This window comes from Pelecanus crispus, chromosome 15 (assembly GCF_030463565.1).
Source record: "Pelecanus crispus isolate bPelCri1 chromosome 15, bPelCri1.pri, whole genome shotgun sequence".
NCBI lineage: Eukaryota > Metazoa > Chordata > Aves > Pelecaniformes > Pelecanidae > Pelecanus > Pelecanus crispus.
This window is the reverse complement of record NC_134657.1, coordinates 6,329,066-6,347,124: the sequence shown is the minus strand read 5'-3', so window position 1 is coordinate 6,347,124 and position 18,059 is coordinate 6,329,066. Positions and strand designations below refer to the sequence as shown.

General features: G+C 46.0%; 1 protein-coding gene across 2 annotated transcripts in view; it reads left to right on the top strand.

The window, feature by feature from the left end:
* Positions 1-399: 399 nt before the first annotated feature.
* Positions 400-18,059, top strand: part of NOC2L (NOC2 like nucleolar associated transcriptional repressor) — a 54,672-nt gene continuing 37,012 nt past the window's right edge. Inside the window, exons 1-11 of one of the 2 annotated variants that reach the window (XM_075721513.1) lie at positions 400-419; positions 681-815; positions 1,870-2,038; positions 2,593-2,703; positions 3,363-3,483; positions 4,744-4,834; positions 6,536-6,614; positions 8,604-8,714; positions 10,489-10,602; positions 11,279-11,467; positions 13,709-13,848. In XM_075721513.1, coding sequence (XP_075577628.1) covers positions 400-419; positions 681-815; positions 1,870-2,038; positions 2,593-2,703; positions 3,363-3,483; positions 4,744-4,834; positions 6,536-6,614; positions 8,604-8,714; positions 10,489-10,602; positions 11,279-11,467; positions 13,709-13,848 — 1,280 coding nt within the window. Of the gene's footprint in view, positions 420-680; positions 867-1,869; positions 2,039-2,592; positions 2,704-3,362; positions 3,484-4,743; positions 4,835-6,535; positions 6,615-8,603; positions 8,715-10,488; positions 10,603-11,278; positions 11,468-13,708; positions 13,849-18,059 lie in introns of both variants that reach the window. The other variant, XM_075721512.1, reaches the window with a different exon arrangement.

Here is an 18,059-nt window from a genome sequence, read left to right as displayed (position 1 = left end):
CTTCCTCCCTCACCCGGAATAACCCCGGCGCGGAGCCGGGCGAGAGCTGCCCGCGGCACGGCGCGGCGCGGCGCGGCACGGCGCTCCCCCCCCCCGCAGTTAAATCCCGCCGCGCACGTGTCACCGGGCTGCGGGGAAGGGGAGCTCGCCCCGCCCCGCCCCGCCGCTCACGTACCGGGCGCGGGGGCCCGTCCTGCGGGGGCGGGACACGCGTGGCACCGGCCCCGCCGAGGCAGCCCGCGGCCCGGCCGCCGGAGCCGGGGGGGGGGGGCGGGGAGCGGGCGGGGGCGGGGCCGGGGTCGGGCGGGGGCGGGGCCGGGGCCGGGTCGCTCCGCCCCGCAGAGCCGCGGGGGACGCTGGGAGCGGAAGCGGCGGCCGCGTTGGGGAGAGGCGGGCGGCATGGCGGCCGCCGGCAAGAGGTGAGCGGCGGCGGCGGTGCGAGGCGGGCGGGGGAGGGTGGGCGGACCGGACCGGACCCAGAACCAGAACCGGACCCAGAACCGGACCGGACCGGACCCGACCCGGAACCGGAACCGTCGGGCTGCGGCACCGCCGGCCCCGGTGCGGCTCGTCAGCCCCGCGCTGCTGGCCTAAGGGCCGCCGTGAGCGGGCAGGCCCGGCGCTGCCGGCCCGGCTCCCCGCCCCTGATATCCCCCCTCTTCTCTCCTCGCCGCCCCCAGGAGCCTGGCAGAGCTGAGCCTGGACGAGTTCCTCGCCGCCGGCTCCGAGTCGGAGCCCGACGGCGGCTCCGGGGAGGAGGAGGCCTCCGGCCCCGCCAAGGGGGCTGCGGCCCGGCGGCGGCAGAGCGGGACGGCGCAGCGGGACGGGAAGGCGAAGCAGCCGCTCCAGGCCCGACCGGCTGCGAGGTAAGGCCGCGGCGCTGGCCGGGCCCCCGGGCAGCCCCCCCCGGGCAGCCCGCCCTTGGTGCTCGCCTCTCGCCCGCTTTAGGCGAGGCTTGGCACATCTAAGTATGCGTTTGCTGGTCGCTTGCTTGCTTGGTTGTTTTTTTTTTGTTTTTTTTTTTTTACTTCTGCCTGCTTTTGTAAGTGACCGCGGGACTTGGTTGTAGCATCTGTCATGGAATGAGTTAGTTCTGAGGCAAGCTGGGTCAGAGGTGCCTAAAAGGGCTGCGTTCGAGACTGTAGTGTGCTTGCGGGGTACAGGACAGTCAAGTTTTCAGTCATACCTGTGTCAGTTCATAACCGCAGTGGAGAAAAGCTTGTGCATGCTTTTAATCTTTTACATTGCGTTACATTTTACACTTACATCTTTTACATTTAATTTACATTAAAACTTAAATTTACATTTACATTATGTTGGAGTCTGACAAAGCTTACTCTCTTTTTCCTCAGTTTGTTTGTATTTGTTCTTACTGAAAGACACTGGAGTATCTGCAGAGAGAAAATGATGAAGTAGTTCTTAGGCACTGCTAATTATTATTAGAAGCCAAAACAATTCTTTAGTACCAGATAAGATTTTGCTGAGCTTTCATTGTCAATTTTCTCTGGCACTATAGCTTTCAGTATTCTTTTTAGAAAGTTTGTGAGAGTAATTCTGAGAAATGGAGAAACAGATTTTTTTTTTTTTTTTCTGGTTTTGCAAGATGTTTTCATGACCTCTGGTCAGTATCGCAATACAACCTGATAGTTTGCTATCAAGATTTCTCAGTGCTGAATGAAAATAACCTTTTGTAAGTCCTCTAGAGCAGGTGTTAAATGGGATACAGAACTGCAGCCACAGCCCTGATAAATCCATCACCATTCAAATTAGCCCCAGGTGTGCTTTAGTGCCCAGAAGTTGCTTGCTTTTCTTGCAGCATCAGCAGAAGTTTGAGCAATGAATAAATGCATGTTAATTCTTATCTACTAGGAAGAAGGGAAAGGCATCTGAACATAAAGATCAGCTCTCACGGCTGAAGGACAAAGATCCTGAATTTTACAAGTTTTTGGAGGAAAATGATCGTACGTTACTGAATTTTGATGCTTCAGACAGTTCGGACGAGGAGGAGGCGTTGCACGTACCACCTGATACGCTGGAGGTACTAGGCCCTATTTTGGAATGCTGAAATCAATTATTTCAATTACTTACAGGTTAAGTATTTGAGTTTCAGTGCAAGGCTTATGTATATTTGGGCTTATAGTGGCCCAGATGGCTGGGGAGGAGCTTCCCCAAAGATCATCTGCAGGTGTGCAGGCTTGTAATCCAGAAGTCAGCTGTGGATTTGAACTGAGCATGAGGAGTTTGTTAAAGTCTGTGACAGCAGAGCCTTAGAGTGTATTTTCTCTGTGGCTTTGTTGTTGTGTCTCCTTTCCCAATGAGAGTTTGTTTTGCATCAAGTGATATCCTTTCTCCTTGATGTTTTATGTTATTGCACATTGTATTTATGTAGCAAAGCTGCAGGGCTTAAGTAGCTTTTTTTAAATTTATAATACCCATAACTTCATTACTGCTTTACACGAAGTGCTGATAACAGCATTAATAAAATTGACGGCTGCTTGCCTGCCTTCCTCTTCAGTAGCTACTTGGCAAAAGAGATGGGGCCAGAAAAGAATTGTATAAGCCTTTTCTCAGTCTTGGTACCGATTTCTTTAGGAAGCAAGTGATGAAGATGATGAAGAAGAACATGAAACAGTCAAACGGAAGAGAGTTTGTTTCATCCCTGTGAGCTTGAAAATGGTTGAAGAATGGAAAAAAGCTGCAGAGGTGAGCAGGGAGCTGGAATACAAGGCACTTGAGTGTTCTCCTTTAAATGTTCTTCCACATGTGTCGCTGCCTGTAAAAAGACCAACTTTCGATTTGTTCATCTTTCACAAAAATCTACAGAGATGATGTATGTCCCACATACAAGGTCATACTCCTAGAGCTCTTGTTACTTCAGCACAATTTGTCTTTGCAGTTTTTCTTGGGCTGGAAGATTAGAGTACTTGCACTCCATCTGAGGGAGAAGCCAGAGAAACTTGTGTGGCTCAGAATTGTTAAATTCTGTTTTTTCATCCTCTTGCTAAGTATTGTGCCTTTGGCAGCTCCAAGAACTTTTAGTCATGTTGTGAGCAGTCATGAAATGGCTTGCTGCTTGTGACTAAGAGTGGGGGGGAAAGGGCAAATTGGATAGTTGCTTGCAACTGATTCATTGCTTTTCAACCCCCAACCAATTTAAAGCCCTAGAAGCCCATTTTAGAGCAAGTGAAGGCCACTAGCATTTGTTAACACTGCCTTGACATTTTTCCTTCGTTACAGGATGGAGTTATTTTTGCAATCAAACTTACAATGAATTCCAATACTTCTGTCGCAGTAAAGTGCTTCAGAGTTTCAGAATATTGCTTGCTTTTTCTCCTCAGCAATCCTTTTTCTTCTTTCCCCAGAGAAGGCTAACGCCAAAACTTTTCCATGAAATCACTCAAGCCTTTAAAGCATCTGTAGCAACCACCAAAGGAGATAATGGTGGGGCTGAGCCCAGCAAGTTTCAAGTCACTGATGCTGCAGGTGAGTTGGTCACCGTACTGCTTCTGTGAGAGAAGGGAAGTCACTTGACAGGAAAGGTTTAGCTACTGGAAGAGAGTTGGGATAAGTACTGGCAGGAGTTAACTTACCCTTTCATAGGCTTCATTTCACTTAAGTAGCTTATCTTCTTCCTGGTGGTGAGTCTGTGTGGTGGTATCTCTTCTGGTGTCCCAAAGTGTAAGTGTACCTCTCTGTGCATGCCTCGAGCAGCTGGGTTTGTAGACTGCTGAGGAAAGTACCATGCTTCATTCACCAGACTTCTTAGAGTGAAGTTGAAGCTAGGTACTGTTCATACGCTTGTACTGCAGTTTTTTTGGACAGCTTTTGCTCTGGCTACTTGCTGATCCCTCGTAGAACTAATCCTACAAGACTATTTTAAGTCTTCTTACCAAATAGCGTTGTATAACCTCGCAACATTTCAGAGTTCAGTTGCACTATCAAGTTCACATTCCCCTAGCCAGGACCTCTCAAAATGCTGCATGTCTAGATCTCCTTGGCTACAGGATTATTATGCCTGTAGAACAAATGAGATGCAACCTCTCTCTCCAGCCTAGCCTGCTTTTGCATAAGCTCCAGGTTTTGCAGACAGTCCTGTTTTAGACTCACAACAGCATGGCTGAGTGGGAAACATCTTTGTTAGTGTCTCGGAGGATGTGACCTGCAGCCTGCCTACTTTTATGACTAAATTAGCAGGTGCTTTCTCACTGTTTTATCAGCTTGTTATTGTATGCCATCTGGAACTGGCACTGTGGGGTGGGACTACTTAAACCCACATGTTCTCCTTAATCCTTTCTTGCCTGGCATAAGGCTTTGTAATATCTTTCATTGCTTTTGGTAAAATATCTTTCTTTAATGTAAGACATTACACAGAATTCACATGTCTGTTTCTGTGACTTACTTTTTTTTTATTAAAAAGTGCCTTTAATTCTCATTATGGTTTGGGGGAGATTGATGGTAGTATAGACTAGTCATGGGTCAGGCTGCTTTTGTGCTTGGTGCTGTTTACTCAGAGAGCAAAGCAATGGCCCCTGTGCCAGAAAGTTGTCAGTTGTGATCTTGCTGTTTAGGTAAAAAATTCTAGGGTAAGACAAACTGACGTTTTCCACAAGCTTCTGGAAATGCAGTAGTTCTGCTATGGGAATTACTGGGTTCAGTGCCTTGGGGAGCTCTTTTCAGATTAGCTGAGAAACCAGTAATATACAGAAAATCACTTACAAATGTTTTACTGACTTTTTAAACCAGTGTTCAATGCCCTTGTGTCCTTCTGTGTCCGGGACCTCTTCCACTGCCTGCAGAAGCTGCTTCTTCTGAAAACCCCAAAGAACAAACTAAAGTAAGTCTGAGGAGATTTGAGAACTGCAGGTGAGAGAAAGCTGGTTGGGGTTTTTCAGAACTGCAACCTGGCTATGAAGCTAGAAAAAGATGGCAGCTCTTCCCAAACACTAGGAAAGTTGCCTGATTATATTCACAGTCATCTTAGCAAGGTTCTTCCTTTCTTCCCTGGAAGCATGTCCTCTGTAATATTAGACTCCAGCCATTTGCAGAGGACATGTGGCTTCAACAGAAAGATCTGGAATTGCCTATGCTTGCACTCAGGAGCACTGTTAAGGTATTGTGAGTTGGTTTGCAGAGAAATGGACCAAGCCTTCTGCCTATAGGTAGGCAGAGTATTGCAGGTATGCAGCTGCAGTTAATCCAGGGCTTTAGCAGCTGTATTATGCCCTAGAGTCTGGTGGTCTGAGGGCTGGATCATCTGAGTTTGAGCTGTTCACTGTTAGAGCATAGATGGAACAGAAACAAGCATGCAACTGAGCAAAGAATGGTACAATTCATTTTTTTCCCCAGAATGGTAGCATTGGTCCAGCACCTCTGTATCGCATTCGCTGATGCAATTCGATTTGAGTAGAGGAGAAATAGTCAATTTTGAAATCTCAACTGTTGCCTGAGAGCTGGGAGTTTTCTGGCTGTTGTGTGGGTGGGTGCTCAAAAGGTTTCAGAGTCAGGCTGAGCCCATAATTGAATAGGTATCAGCATGGCTTACCCAGGAGCAACTGGAAAAGGTGCTGGAAACTCAGTAAGTACCAGTCTGAACTCTTGCTGGATGAACCAATACCATAGCTGGGGGCTACAAGCCCAGTTTCATAAAACAAGCTGTGAAGTTCCTGGTATGTTTTGCAAGCTGGAGCAGCCTTCTTCAGCCCCTGTGCCTGTTTCCTACTAGACATTCACAGAAGCTTTTTACCTCAGTCATGTCTGGAGTTTCAGCTGGACACAGTTTTATTACTTGCTTCATAGTCTGAGCTCTTCTGGTTTTCCCATTGTTGGGTAGAGTGAGAATTAAATGCCTTTCAGAAGTGTTTTTGGTTCCAGGGTAATTTTTGTGGCATTTATTTTTAATTTCCCTGTCACAGATGAAGGGAGGGGTGAGCTAAACACTAGATGCCTTGTTGACAGTGGTACCTAGTCTGAGAAGTAAATTCCGAGTTCTTTGTGTAAATACCAGCCTCTTTCCTCCCCAGGCCTGACTTGTACAGACTGTGTCTGAGTTTTGGGACGGCCTGGGGGCGCTACTTCGAGTGCAGTGCCAAAAGTTTAGAAGAGACTGAGCAAATGTCTCACAACCAGTTTCATGCTCAAAATAGACTTTCTTCCTCCAAGCTGGCCTGTTCTGTTCTCGGGCAGTGGCTGCAGAATGCCTGACTAGAAGATAATATCAGTGTGAGGGATTCAGGTCCCCACCCGGCTTTTTGGCTGTCACAGCTCCCCTGTATCACACTTCCAGAGATCTAGGTACTCTGCTGGGAAGCTCTTTAAATTGAATTTTCTAATACTGTTCTTCAGGCAGTTTTTACAGAGTAGAAGTACTTCTTTTCACCCATGACAAAATTGTTACTTCTTTTACTTCTTGCTTTACAAGCAGTTTTTACTCACTGGCAATATCAAGGAACTGAACTCATTGTTCTTTGTGCTGCTGAAATCTAATATATTTGGAGGGGTTCTTTTAAAGCTAAACCCAACTCTTGCTCATTTCCAGAATGGTCCTCCCTTCCACCAGCCCACTTTGGAGCAAGCTGCGACTGGACATAAAAGTGTACCTCAGCTGTACTATACAAGTAAGAAATTTCAGCGCGTTTGTGTTACTGGGGTCAGTCTGTGCATTGCTGGGCTTTTGTTCAGGATATTTTGGAATGAGGCAGATTGGCTTTTGCATCTAAGCAACACTGCTAGAAGAGAGCCAAACAATCAAGAAGATAATTAACAAAGCAGGTAACAGTGTAGCCTCAGGTGCTTTTCCTTTTGAAAAGACAGTTACTCCAGTTTGAGGGTGATTTTCTGGTCATCACACTACTGGGAACCTTGGGTATTAGTTTCTATGCCTCCTGTAGTGGAGAATAAATAAGTAAGACTTACTAGCTGAGACTGCAGTGAGCAGAAGCTATCTTACTGAGTCTCAAAGCCTTGGGCATCAGATCTGTGTGTCCGCCCAGTTCCCTGTCTTGTTTTGGAAGTATTTGGTCTAACACTTTGGAGGTCTGTAGGATGGTTGGGTCAAAATAGGTAGCCTATAGCGAAGGGCTGGGTTAACATTTTGGCAGTTCTTTCTGTCTTAATTTGTCTGATAAATTAATATTTAGTGGGCTTTAAAGTAGTTTGCAGTGCTGTGCTCCTGCATTCTGCATCTTTAATTCAATTTTTGGCACTATGATCTTGCCACTTCTTGTAGTAAATACTAAGAAGATATTATGTTGACAGCTTCTGCTCCTCACATATGACATCTCCACATATGATTATGCTCCATCCCACTGGGATATCCCATCCATCTGAAGTTGCTGATGTCTGGTATTTCGGAGACAATTCTTGGATTATTTCTGAAGGAAAGTCCCACCCCCAGTTAATTTTTTTTGAGATTGCTTTGTTATGCATCCCCAAATTTGGAATATTAAAAATAAAAGGACAGCATTGAAATACTCATTCTGCAGAAGCTGAGGGGAAGGGATATGAGGAACGAAAAAGAAAATGCTGATGTCTCTTAGCTGTAAGCTGGAAGAATGACTTAGCAGAAAGAGCATCTTGATCAGTAGGGCTTTTTTTTTCCTCAAGTCGTGGTGCCTCTTGCCAGCAGCAGAACTAAAGATTGCAGTAGAAAAGGAAAAGCTGGCAATGCAGTCCCATTGAAGTAATCCCTCATCCTGTACTGAATGCCCTCAGTCCCAGGCTTCACTACAGTGTTTTTCTGGCATAGTAGTTTCTGGACAATATCTTCTACTTTCCTTTTGGTGTGTGAGGGACTTTGCAAAGGAGACCTGCTCAGTCTAGAATCTTTGCAGTGCAAGGAGGAGAATGAGGAGGAAAGTTGAAAGTAGGAAAAATGCCTCTGCTTCCAGCAACTGGGATCGCAGGCAAGACGGGGCACTGCATCACGCAGAACCTCTCAAGTTGAAGTGACTTTGAGCTTACCGTTGTCTTCATATTAGGAACTGCAGATGTCTCTGGGTTTGGCTCCAGGTGAGCTGAGCAACCTGGAAATACCAAGATGTCACTTATTAAATAGTTTGTCTAACCTTTTCCTTGAGCTAGAGTTAACCTCTTGATACCAAATAGTATTCCAGCTTCCCATTAAAGAAATCCTAGTGAAATCCAGTAAGTCATCAGATAGCTCAGATGGTCTGTTTCCAAGCCTTGTGTAGACTGAGGGTATCTTCATTGTGCTTTGACCATTTGTAGTGAGATGACAGGCATTGGTGTCATGCCATCTGTAAGATGTTTTAAACCGTGTATAGACTTAGCTTTTGCAGTATACACAAATGAGGTTGTATGTGATGAGCTCAGGTGCCGTTAGCCATCCAAGACCAGTAGCCTGAACTCACATTTGCCAGGATGATGTACTTTCAGGGGAGTTATTTAACCTGCCATGTGTCTGCTCCTTTCCTGATACAGCTTTTGGGGGTTTGTTTGAGCTTCTTCCTAGGGAAGGCTGCTCTTCCAGTCCTTTGGTAATGCAGAAATACTTGGAAACAGCAAAATACAGATGCTTAATGGTAAAGGAAGAGGTGATGAGGACTACACACTCAATGGGATTGTGTTTTGTTTTCCCTCCATAGCTCCTGTCTTGTTTAACAGAAGCCTCAGTTGGTGTAGCAGTCCTTCAGCATGTCAGTTCCACAGTGCCTTATTATTTGTCCTTTCCAAAGCAGTGCCGTGCACTTCTCAAGGTAAGGTGATGTGCTATGATGCGTCATTTGGATCTGAGGTACTTTCTTTACCCGTTCAGATGAGCCTCTCATGGTATTTGGGTTGGATCCCATGACAGTTCAGTTTCTTGTACTCCTCTTCCCTTGCTTTTCTTTTGGTCCTGGAAAGGACTCCTGCTTCTCTTACAGGCTCTCTAGGTGCCGTGAAGCGTTCTCACGCGGAGGTGAGTGGGCATGTGGCTCTGTGTGTAGCTACTGCTCATCCCCATGCAAAGTGACAGGGAGGTGTTCTGGGGAAGCTGTCTGCTTCCTCATAGCAGATGGAGCAATTGCTGCCTGTGTGCTGAGTCTGTGTGTATGTCTGTGATAGTATTTCACTCTCCAGAGCTGGGGGTGGAATATTTTTGCAGAAACTTAGTCACAACTGCTGAGCACTTAAGAACAACAAAGGAGGCGTGGAAGAGCGGAAGAGGGCAGCAGGGTGACATTTAAATGAAAAGCTGCAACACAACATTTAAATGAGGCTGGGAACGCTTTGATGATAAAGATGACTGGTGGGAGGCTGTTACACCTCATATCTGAAGGTGTAGCAGTCTGCTCACTGCTACAGTAGGGATTTTTGAGCAGGCTTTTTCAGCCCTGCAGCTAGAAACTTTCTGATTTACTCTAGAGTTCATTAGTAGAGATAAGGTAACTAGTTTTTGAAGGTATCAGCCATGATTGTGGCCTTGCTGTACTAGATGCTTCTGACAGGGCCAGCCATGTCCAAGTGAATCTATACTCTGAACAGGTGAATGCAGTTGGGCCTGGGAAGAGCAAAATGTATTCATTTGCTTCTCAAGAAGTTGAGGGAAGAGACCAATATGTGATAGCTTTATGCAATGCAGAGGTGGGTGAAACTCAGAATAATGAGTTTACATGTCAGTGGTGGGCTGTCTGTTAGCCCAGACCTCTGCACAGACTAACCTACCCCTCTCCAGCTGGTGTAGGTATTTTTATGATGCGCTGGGTGCTCGTCATCGTGGCTGTACCGGAGTGACTAAGGATACGTCTCAGCAGAAGTGCTGCCTTACACAGGTCCTCCTGCTGCTCTGTCATTTGAATTAATACAGTGAATATCCAGGGAACTGGAATTAAGTCAGAACTACTATGAGGAGATGTATGTCAGGGATTGCAACCTATTTGCCCAGAGGGGAAAAACGTTGATAATTTCAGAAATCAAACCCTGGTATCCCCTCTCCAGAGACAAATGCATCTTTAATAGCATTCTTTAAGAAGTTAGAATTTGGTGTTCGTGGTGAGAACTGGAGTGTAATTGCAGTGTAGTTGTGTTCTGCAGAATTCAGTGTAAGACTAAAATTATGGGCTGGAAGATGTATTGGCCAAATGTGTAATTTAGTGTGGTGTTGCTGTCTAGGGGATGGTGAGGAAGCTTTGCAAAGCCTAGGATATTGAGTTGCATGCACAAGCTGGTGCCTGTGCTTAGAAGCCCAAATTTGTATTTAGGCACATGACTAAAAGTGCATGTATTTTTCAGAGATGCTAGTTTCAGACAGTTTCCTTTATTGATCATGGAAGCATCAACCTTGCCTTTTGTGTGGTCTCGCAGCTAGAGCATGGGGACAGAATGGCTGCCAGTGCTGTTGTGACTGATTCTGTGGCAATACAGCCTGTCATCTTCATGTCATCTTCCTCCTTGCTTGCTTTTTTGGTGTGAAGGAGGGAAGCTCAGGCCTGTCTGTAACCAGGCTCTTTGTCCCTTCGTTTATCTGTATCTTTTTATTTTCCATTCCAGCAAGCAATTCATCTGTGGAGCACAGGTGAGGAAACAGTGAGAGTACTGGCCTTCCTTGTGCTGAACAAAATCTGCCGCTACAAGAAAGAGGTGTACCTAAGTCCCTTGCTCAAGGTAAGGCTAGCACTTGCTGTACTCTGCAGCTTTTCTTTCTCACGTTATATGCGAAGACCTGAGAGCGTGAGCTGCAGCCTATTAGGTAGGGCAGGTGCTGAAGATGATGCTGGCTACCTCCAGAAAATTAAACAGGGAAGAAATTCTATGTGAAGGCAGAGTGATACCCTGCTTTCTGCTACTGCCCTTCCTGCTGGAGGCACACAGAGTCTTAGCAAGGAAGGCTTCTGGTACTCATCTGTCTACTGGATGAATACTCATCTTCCAAATTCTTGAGGGCTTTCCTCAAGTGCTGACGCACTACTCAGTGCTACTGAGCTGCTCTGGTATTTTAGCTAATGGCTGAGGTTCCCAAGTGTAGTTTGCTGAGGTACTGCTGTTACAGAAAGAGAACTGTGACCAACCATAAGCATGTATGGTTGAAAGCCATCCCACAGTTCTCTCTGCAGAGAAGCAATGGCAGGGGCATCTCCAAGCTCTGTGCTAAACAGACTCTTTCCCGTCTTCCCTGAAGAAGGAGCAGGCTGGATTATTATTTTTGCATGTTTCTTTGAAGTGACTTGTCTTATAAAAGGAACACTTCACCCCTGATTTGGGCATACCTGGGTGGGGAAGGTTAGTGAAAGAGTGGTTTTGCTCTGTTTTATGTGGTTGTCTTGTCCTCTTTCCTGCATAGCAAATGTACATCGCATTTGTGAAGAATTCCAGATTCACCTCTCCCAATGTCCTGCCCATGATCAACTTCATGCAGCGCACACTGACAGAGATGTATGCTCTGGACACGCATACCTCTTACCAGCATGCCTTCATCTATATCCGGCAGCTCGCCATTCACTTGCGCAGTGCAATGACAATAAAGAAAAAGGTAAGTGCGTGTCAGTCTGGAAGGAGTGTACCCTCATATGGGGAGTGTGTGGAGAGAGGAAGATAACAGCAGCTGCTTCAGGCTTTTGGTAGTGTCTCTAAAGTGTCAGTACTTGTGTCTGACCTGTTTCATAATGTGCCAAAGAATTTTTTGCCAGGGGCTGGGAGCTTCAGAGATCACCTCGTAGTTGCCTGTGTTTAGAATTTCAGCAAGGAAGGAGAGGAAAGACAACTGCAGGGTTGAAGTCACTTCTCTCCCCAGCTTGCAAGAGTTTGTGATGCACTTTCCATTTTCTGCCTCGGGCACCCTTTTTCCACTCTGAAGCTGCTTTTTGCAGCCTCTGTTGCAAAACCTCAAGGTCTTTACCTTGATTAGGAAGATTAGGAAACACCCAGGTGTGTGCATCTTTCCAGTGAAGTCTGTATTTAAAGGACTTGGACCTTTTGAGAGCAGCCCTGATTTCAGCCACCTCCCATCTGACCTCAGAAATCTGAGTCAGATTGCTAATCCTAGCTTTATTCATGTTTAGCAAAACAGACCCTTATAGATTAATTGTTCATCTGCTCCCAAACACAGCAGGATTGGTGACCAGTTAAATCTCCTGGCTGTTCAGACATGGGGATAAATGAGCAGAGATAAATGAAGTCTGGGCTGCATATGCCCTAATTGGATTGCATTGGCTTCTTACACCCTCAGTCCTGGCCCAGACAGGACCTAAATCCACTTGATTTCACAGCTTGAGAGGGTTGTAGGAACTTTAAATGACAACAGCCCAACCAAAATATACAAATCCAAGTAATAAGCCAATTAATTTAAATTGAGTAGTGGGTGGTTGTGGAAGGTGATTACAAGAGCAGATTGCTTATCTGTTCCGTGCAAGAGAAGCTGAGAACAGAGCTTCTTGGTACATCTCGGTGACCTGGTGAGAGCTGAGAGAGCTCTACCATTTCCAGCTGTGGCTGAAGTCCCTACTGCAAGGTTTGGACCAGTGCCTGCAATTGAGGGCTTCTGTCATTGTTTCAGGACTATATCTTGCTTCATCCATGCAAAAGAGGAAGTGACCTGGGCCTTGAAAATCTCTCTGAAACAAACACAAGTTGGAGCTGAGGCACCTTGTTAAGTGCAGTCTCCTAAGTTCTTGGTGCAATTCTGGGGAATACATGGGCCTGCAGAACTCTTTGGAAAGGATGTTCTTAAGGGGGACTCCTGCACTCTTCTGGGCTTTTATTTAACCTGGCACTAAGGCCTGCTTAAGCACATGGCAGGGAGAGGGTGGGGGCTTGCCCAAACATTCTTGGATTGGTGCAAGACTTGACCTACACCTACCCATATTACTGAGCCAGCCTGAAATGCTGGTTCATGGTTCCTCATGTCAGGCACACTGCTGGCCTGTTGCATTGGTTTTGCTGGTAACCATAAAGACAGGCTGAGAAACAGAGCTGGAAGTTTGTTCTCAGCTCTGCTGTCTGTCACTTTTAGTGTGCAATTGAAGAAACCTGAACTGTCCTGGATAGTGTCTTTTCCAAAAGCAGGGAGGAGTGCTGGATTGATCATTTGGTCCTTGCTTTGACAGTGAATGTTTGTAGGAATGTCTTTAAAATGAGCACTGATAATACCTTTTAGAGTTAGTGGGGTGGTGGTTAGGGGGTTTTGATTGATACAGCTGAGGGAAAGAAAGCCTCAAGTGGGAAGGGCAACCTGCTATGTAACAACCAAAGCAGTGTGAGTGCGGAGAGGGGAAATCCAGATGAATTCAGATGAATTTCTTGCAGAGGCCAGAAGGCAGTTTACAAGGGTGTCAGAGGAGGTACTACTTTCCAGCCTTCTACATGTGGGAGAGCAGGGACTGTCCCAGGGACTGTGGGTAAATGGAACAGTTAAAGGTTTTCTAATGCTTGGCCACATCCCACCATCTGCTGGGAGCTCGGTCATTAAATCATCCTTCTCAAATGAGCCATATTTGTAGAGAAAAGCAGTCTGTGTGTTGCTCATTATTTCCTTCAAGGCACTAACTGCTACCAAATCATAATGTTGCCAGTGCAGCATCTGAACTTGCTGGATGGTGGATCAGCTGCTAGCATCAAACCAACAGCTAGAATGTTAGTTATTCCTCTCTAAACGGTACACAATGTTCCCTTACAGAATGCTGGATAAAATGAGTTCTGTAGAGAAACCAGAGTGAACTCCTCTCAAATGCCACATTTTCAAATTTGTGCCTGTTTTTTTTTCCCTTTTCTGCAGGAGAACTTCCAGTCTGTTTATAACTGGCAGTATATCCACTGCCTGTATTTCTGGTGTCGGGTTCTCAGCACAATCTATCCCAGTGAGGTCATGGAGCCGTTGATCTATCCTTTGACGCAGGTCATCATTGGCTGTATCAAGTAAGTAGGATTTTTTTCTTCTTTTGGCTATACTTCTTTCTCTTGCTTGATGTGGCAGAGCAGTTACTAAGGGGCGTCACTGTTGCATAATTTGGATTTAACGTTGCATTGTAAGGAATTGTCTGAGAGCTGCTTTTGATTGAAGTATTCCAGCTGAAGGTGTGTTGTGAGCACTGGTATGTTTAGGTGGTGAGAAAGCCTAGGAAAGAATAACCTACACCACAGCTAAATTCTCTGTGTAAGGAATTTCAGTTCTACCCGATTTGGAGTCCAGCTCAAGTCCTTCCGTGAACTCCCATATCAGAGGAGGACCGATCGGTCTGTGACCCAGCGTCAAACTGCAGCCATTTCTGGGCTAATCTGAAAGGTAGCTAAGTGGTGCCCAGCAGTGACAATATTGTGAAATTCCTCTTCTTTTATGCTGTAGAGTATTTGCAGGGTTTGTGTGGTCCAGGCACACTTCTGAATAATGCAAACACTTTTTGCTATCACGTAGTGGGGAGCTGGGGAGACCCAAAGCAATGCAGTTAACTTTGGTGCTAAAAACCACAATACCTCTATTGCTGGAGAATTATATCTTCAAGAAGACATTCTAGATAGTGTCCTCTTTTTGTGAAGGAAAGCTTAAAATAACTGAGTAGTCCCCAAGCATTCATATGAAGAACTAACCCAAGTGGGGCAGCTTAGCTTTTTAACATCCATCGGAATGCTTTGTCATGTGTAGAGCAGTTGCAGCAGTAGGTAGTATTTCTGTGTTGCTGAGTGCTCTTTCCAAGAGGTTATAGCTGTCTGGATATTTCCATGAAGAACTGTCCAAGTGCAAGCATGCCATGTATAGCAGTTTCTGACTGTCTCAGAGCTGAGCTATTTGGAAAAAAATGAGGGAGGAGATGGGGACTTGGTTTTGGAATCTAAGTGTGTTGAGATTTTTAAATTATTTTTTCTTAAAATACGCACACCAGTAGGAAAGCCTGCTTGGGTATCTTTGGCAGTATGAAAGCTATTCTCATTTGTGGGTTGTTGGGGTTTTTTGTTTGGTTTGAGGTTTGTTTGGGTTTGTTTTCTTATTTCCAGAGTATTGGCCAGGTACAGTGGTCTGCGCTTAAGTTTGCTGAACTCCACTAGTTCCATTAGGTGGAATTTCTCCCAGTGGTAATCACGGAATCCCAGTGTTGTTAGTGTCTGTGCAATCAGAGACCAAGAGGAGATGAACTCTTAATACCAGCCAGTAATTGTACATTCTGCAGTAGTAAGGCTCTGTTTTGAGGTAGTGTGCAGGGTAGATGACGGCGCTCTGCTCCACAGAAGTTGCAGTCTGAATAGCCTGGACAGATTATCCTCCCAGTTGTACAAAGTGGCAAGGAAGAAGGTACTGACTTGCCTCAGGACCTAACGGTGCCAAAGTACAGAATCGGGTCTTCATCTCTAGCTCGGTAAATACAGTTCGAAGATGCATATTTTTTTTTGTGCATATTTGTTAGAATTTGAAGAACTAGGACATATTTATTGTTTTTAATATGTATCTGCTGAGAATTTCTTTCTCCTTTCCCACCAGTTTATATGTTTATATATGAAATTTTTGTGCTTTGAAATGGCTGTTAATAACGAGCATTGAGGGAATTTCTGAATCTCTGGTGATCTCTGAAATCCTGTTAGCTGTGTTAACCAGATTCGCAGCTTTAAAACACCACCCGCCTGGTCTTGAAAAACTCCCAAGTGGTGATGAAGATAAGCAGATTTAAACGATCATTAGAGCATGCATACATCCCTCTTCCCATCCCCCATGTGCACAGGTTGCTTTCCACTGCTGTCGTAGAGCTTTAGGTGTCCTGCAGACTAATCGAGGCACTTTTCTACCTGTCCAGGCAGATAAATCAGCTATCTGGGGCCAAGGAAAGGTGAATCGGGTGAGTCTCAGCAAGAGCAGCAAACAGAATTTGTTAGCGTCTGTGGTGGACAGGCCTGCTTGGCATGAAGTACAGTTACTGTCTGACAAGGCTTCAAAGATTTGGGAACATGACAGATGGGTTCTAGGGTGGGCAAAATAGAAATAAATCCTGCCCTGGCTTCCTTACTGAGCCAAGCCAGTGTCCAGGATTTAAAAAAGGGGTAGGTAGATTAGCAAATGTGGGAATGATGTGGCTCCACGGGCTTCAGTCTCTACCCAGGATCCCTGCTGGCTCCTTCCTGAGTGTAGATCCTGAGTATAGAGAGCCTCTTCTCGGTGTCGGTGGCTGTGCTGTCCAAACGGAGACTAGCGAGAGTCAGTCTCTGCCACATCCCCTGGCATAGATACGTCTGTAGCAACTGAGTCTAATGGAAGAACTTGGATTGTTTCTATTTGAGGTGAGAGGATAAAATAATCTAGCCTGCAGGTCAAGGGTTTTTTTTTTGCTTCATGTGTTTCTGGAAGGCCCGTTTAGGGGTATGTGTCTGCTTGGGGGCTGCTTAGTGTCTGGCTGCTGCGAGCAGACTTCTTGTGGAGATGGCGTGAATGAGCTGGACCCTTCTCTTTGTTTCTCTGGGCTGCTCAGCTTTGAGAGGTGGGGGGGTGTGTGATCAGGTGATGGGGAAGGGATGCTATATAACATCTGGAACTCCTTTCATTTCCGCTCCTGATGCGGTGCCCTCTGGGGCGCATCCGGAGGGTGGTGGTGCTGGGAGGGGGCTCCCCTTTCCTGCTGCCTTCTGTGCCGGGAGGTGGCGCCTGGCTCCAGCGAAAGGGCGCTCAGCGGGTGTCTGTCTGTCTGTCGGACCAGAGCGGCTCCTCATGCCACCCTGGCGTCTTACGTGAGGGGAATGGGGAGAAACCACCATCCATCGCAGGCTTTTTGTTCTAGGCAGGGACCAGGGCAGAATTTGAAAAGTGATTAAGTAAGATAACTAGTAGAAGAGGGTACCTGCTAAAATCAAAATTGGCTCCCTCATTTTCCTGCTCCCTCTTCTTGCTTTCCAGCACATAAAATGCATTGAAGCTATTTTTAATAATCCATATTTCAGAAGTGGACCCCATGTGTGTCTGGAAGTTACCTGTGCTCAAGGTGTGGTCCAGGGAGGTTAGACTACTGAATAGAGAAGTGCTGGAATTGATGGTTTCTGGCTTTTGTGATGCTGGGAGGAGCCTCGTTGCTGAGTTTGCTGATGGAATTGCCATGTAATGATGAGTGGTGATGTTCTCACAAACAGCTGAAAGGTTGCAGTTAGTTTGACCAATGGGGCACTGTTGTAGGTATTGCAGAGATAGAATGTGGAGGAGATGATTTCCCGCTTCTTTTCTCTGCCTCCACAGTCCATAAGTTCCTCCTTTTGATCTGTGTGCTTGCATTTGTCCAAGTTCATAGTTTCTTTTTTTTTTTCTTTTTTGCAGAAGCTCCTGTTCTGTTGCCCCTTTTCCCCTCATCCCATTTAAGTGTTTTTCTGACCACGTCTGCTTGGATTTTTGCCTTGCTCCCAGCCTAAACTATAAAAATGAAGTTCCTCCCTGGCTTATAGTTAAGTGTGGATTTTTGGTGCCCGTTAAGTTTTGGTTTCTGGCCTCTCAGTAGACAGAGAAGCAAGCACAGCCTTGGTGTCCCTGAGCAACTTCCCGTGGTGACCTGTCCTGGTGGGGTGGAGGCTGATGTTGAAGGAAGCTTTCTCTGTCCTCTCCAGCCAGAGGAAGATTGTGGTCACCCAGGAGTATAACAGAAGGAGTTGTAGTGAGTAAAAATAAGCTTTGAGAAGCGTTTCGGCTGTTGTCTACACCACAGCCTGTGCCCTGGCTGCATGGGAGGAATACAGCAGGCATTCCAAGAGACAGCGATGGTAAGGCATTAGAGTCCACTCTGCTGAAATGAAACGTGAGTCAGTTTGAACCCCCCGGCTGTGCCCTGGAGTGACTAGGCAGTTGGACCTTCCTCAGCAGAACTGAGGACCCAGCTGCATTTTGTATTCCCTGTGCATCCAGCCATCAGGAAGTTGAGCAGATTGTTGCATCGCCGCGCACTCTAAAATTAATGGTCTTGGTTTACAGTAAATCTATATACTTAACAGGTTTATTCCTTGATCAATTAATTCCTGAGAATGGCTTTCGTCATCTCCAGTGGTGCCACATCAGGGTGCAAAGTAGATTTATTTCTATAATGGATCCAATGATAATTATTTCACTATTTGGAGGGGGGAGACGCAGATGATTTATGGTGCCTGGTCAAGGTTTTTTTTTTTTTTCCTTT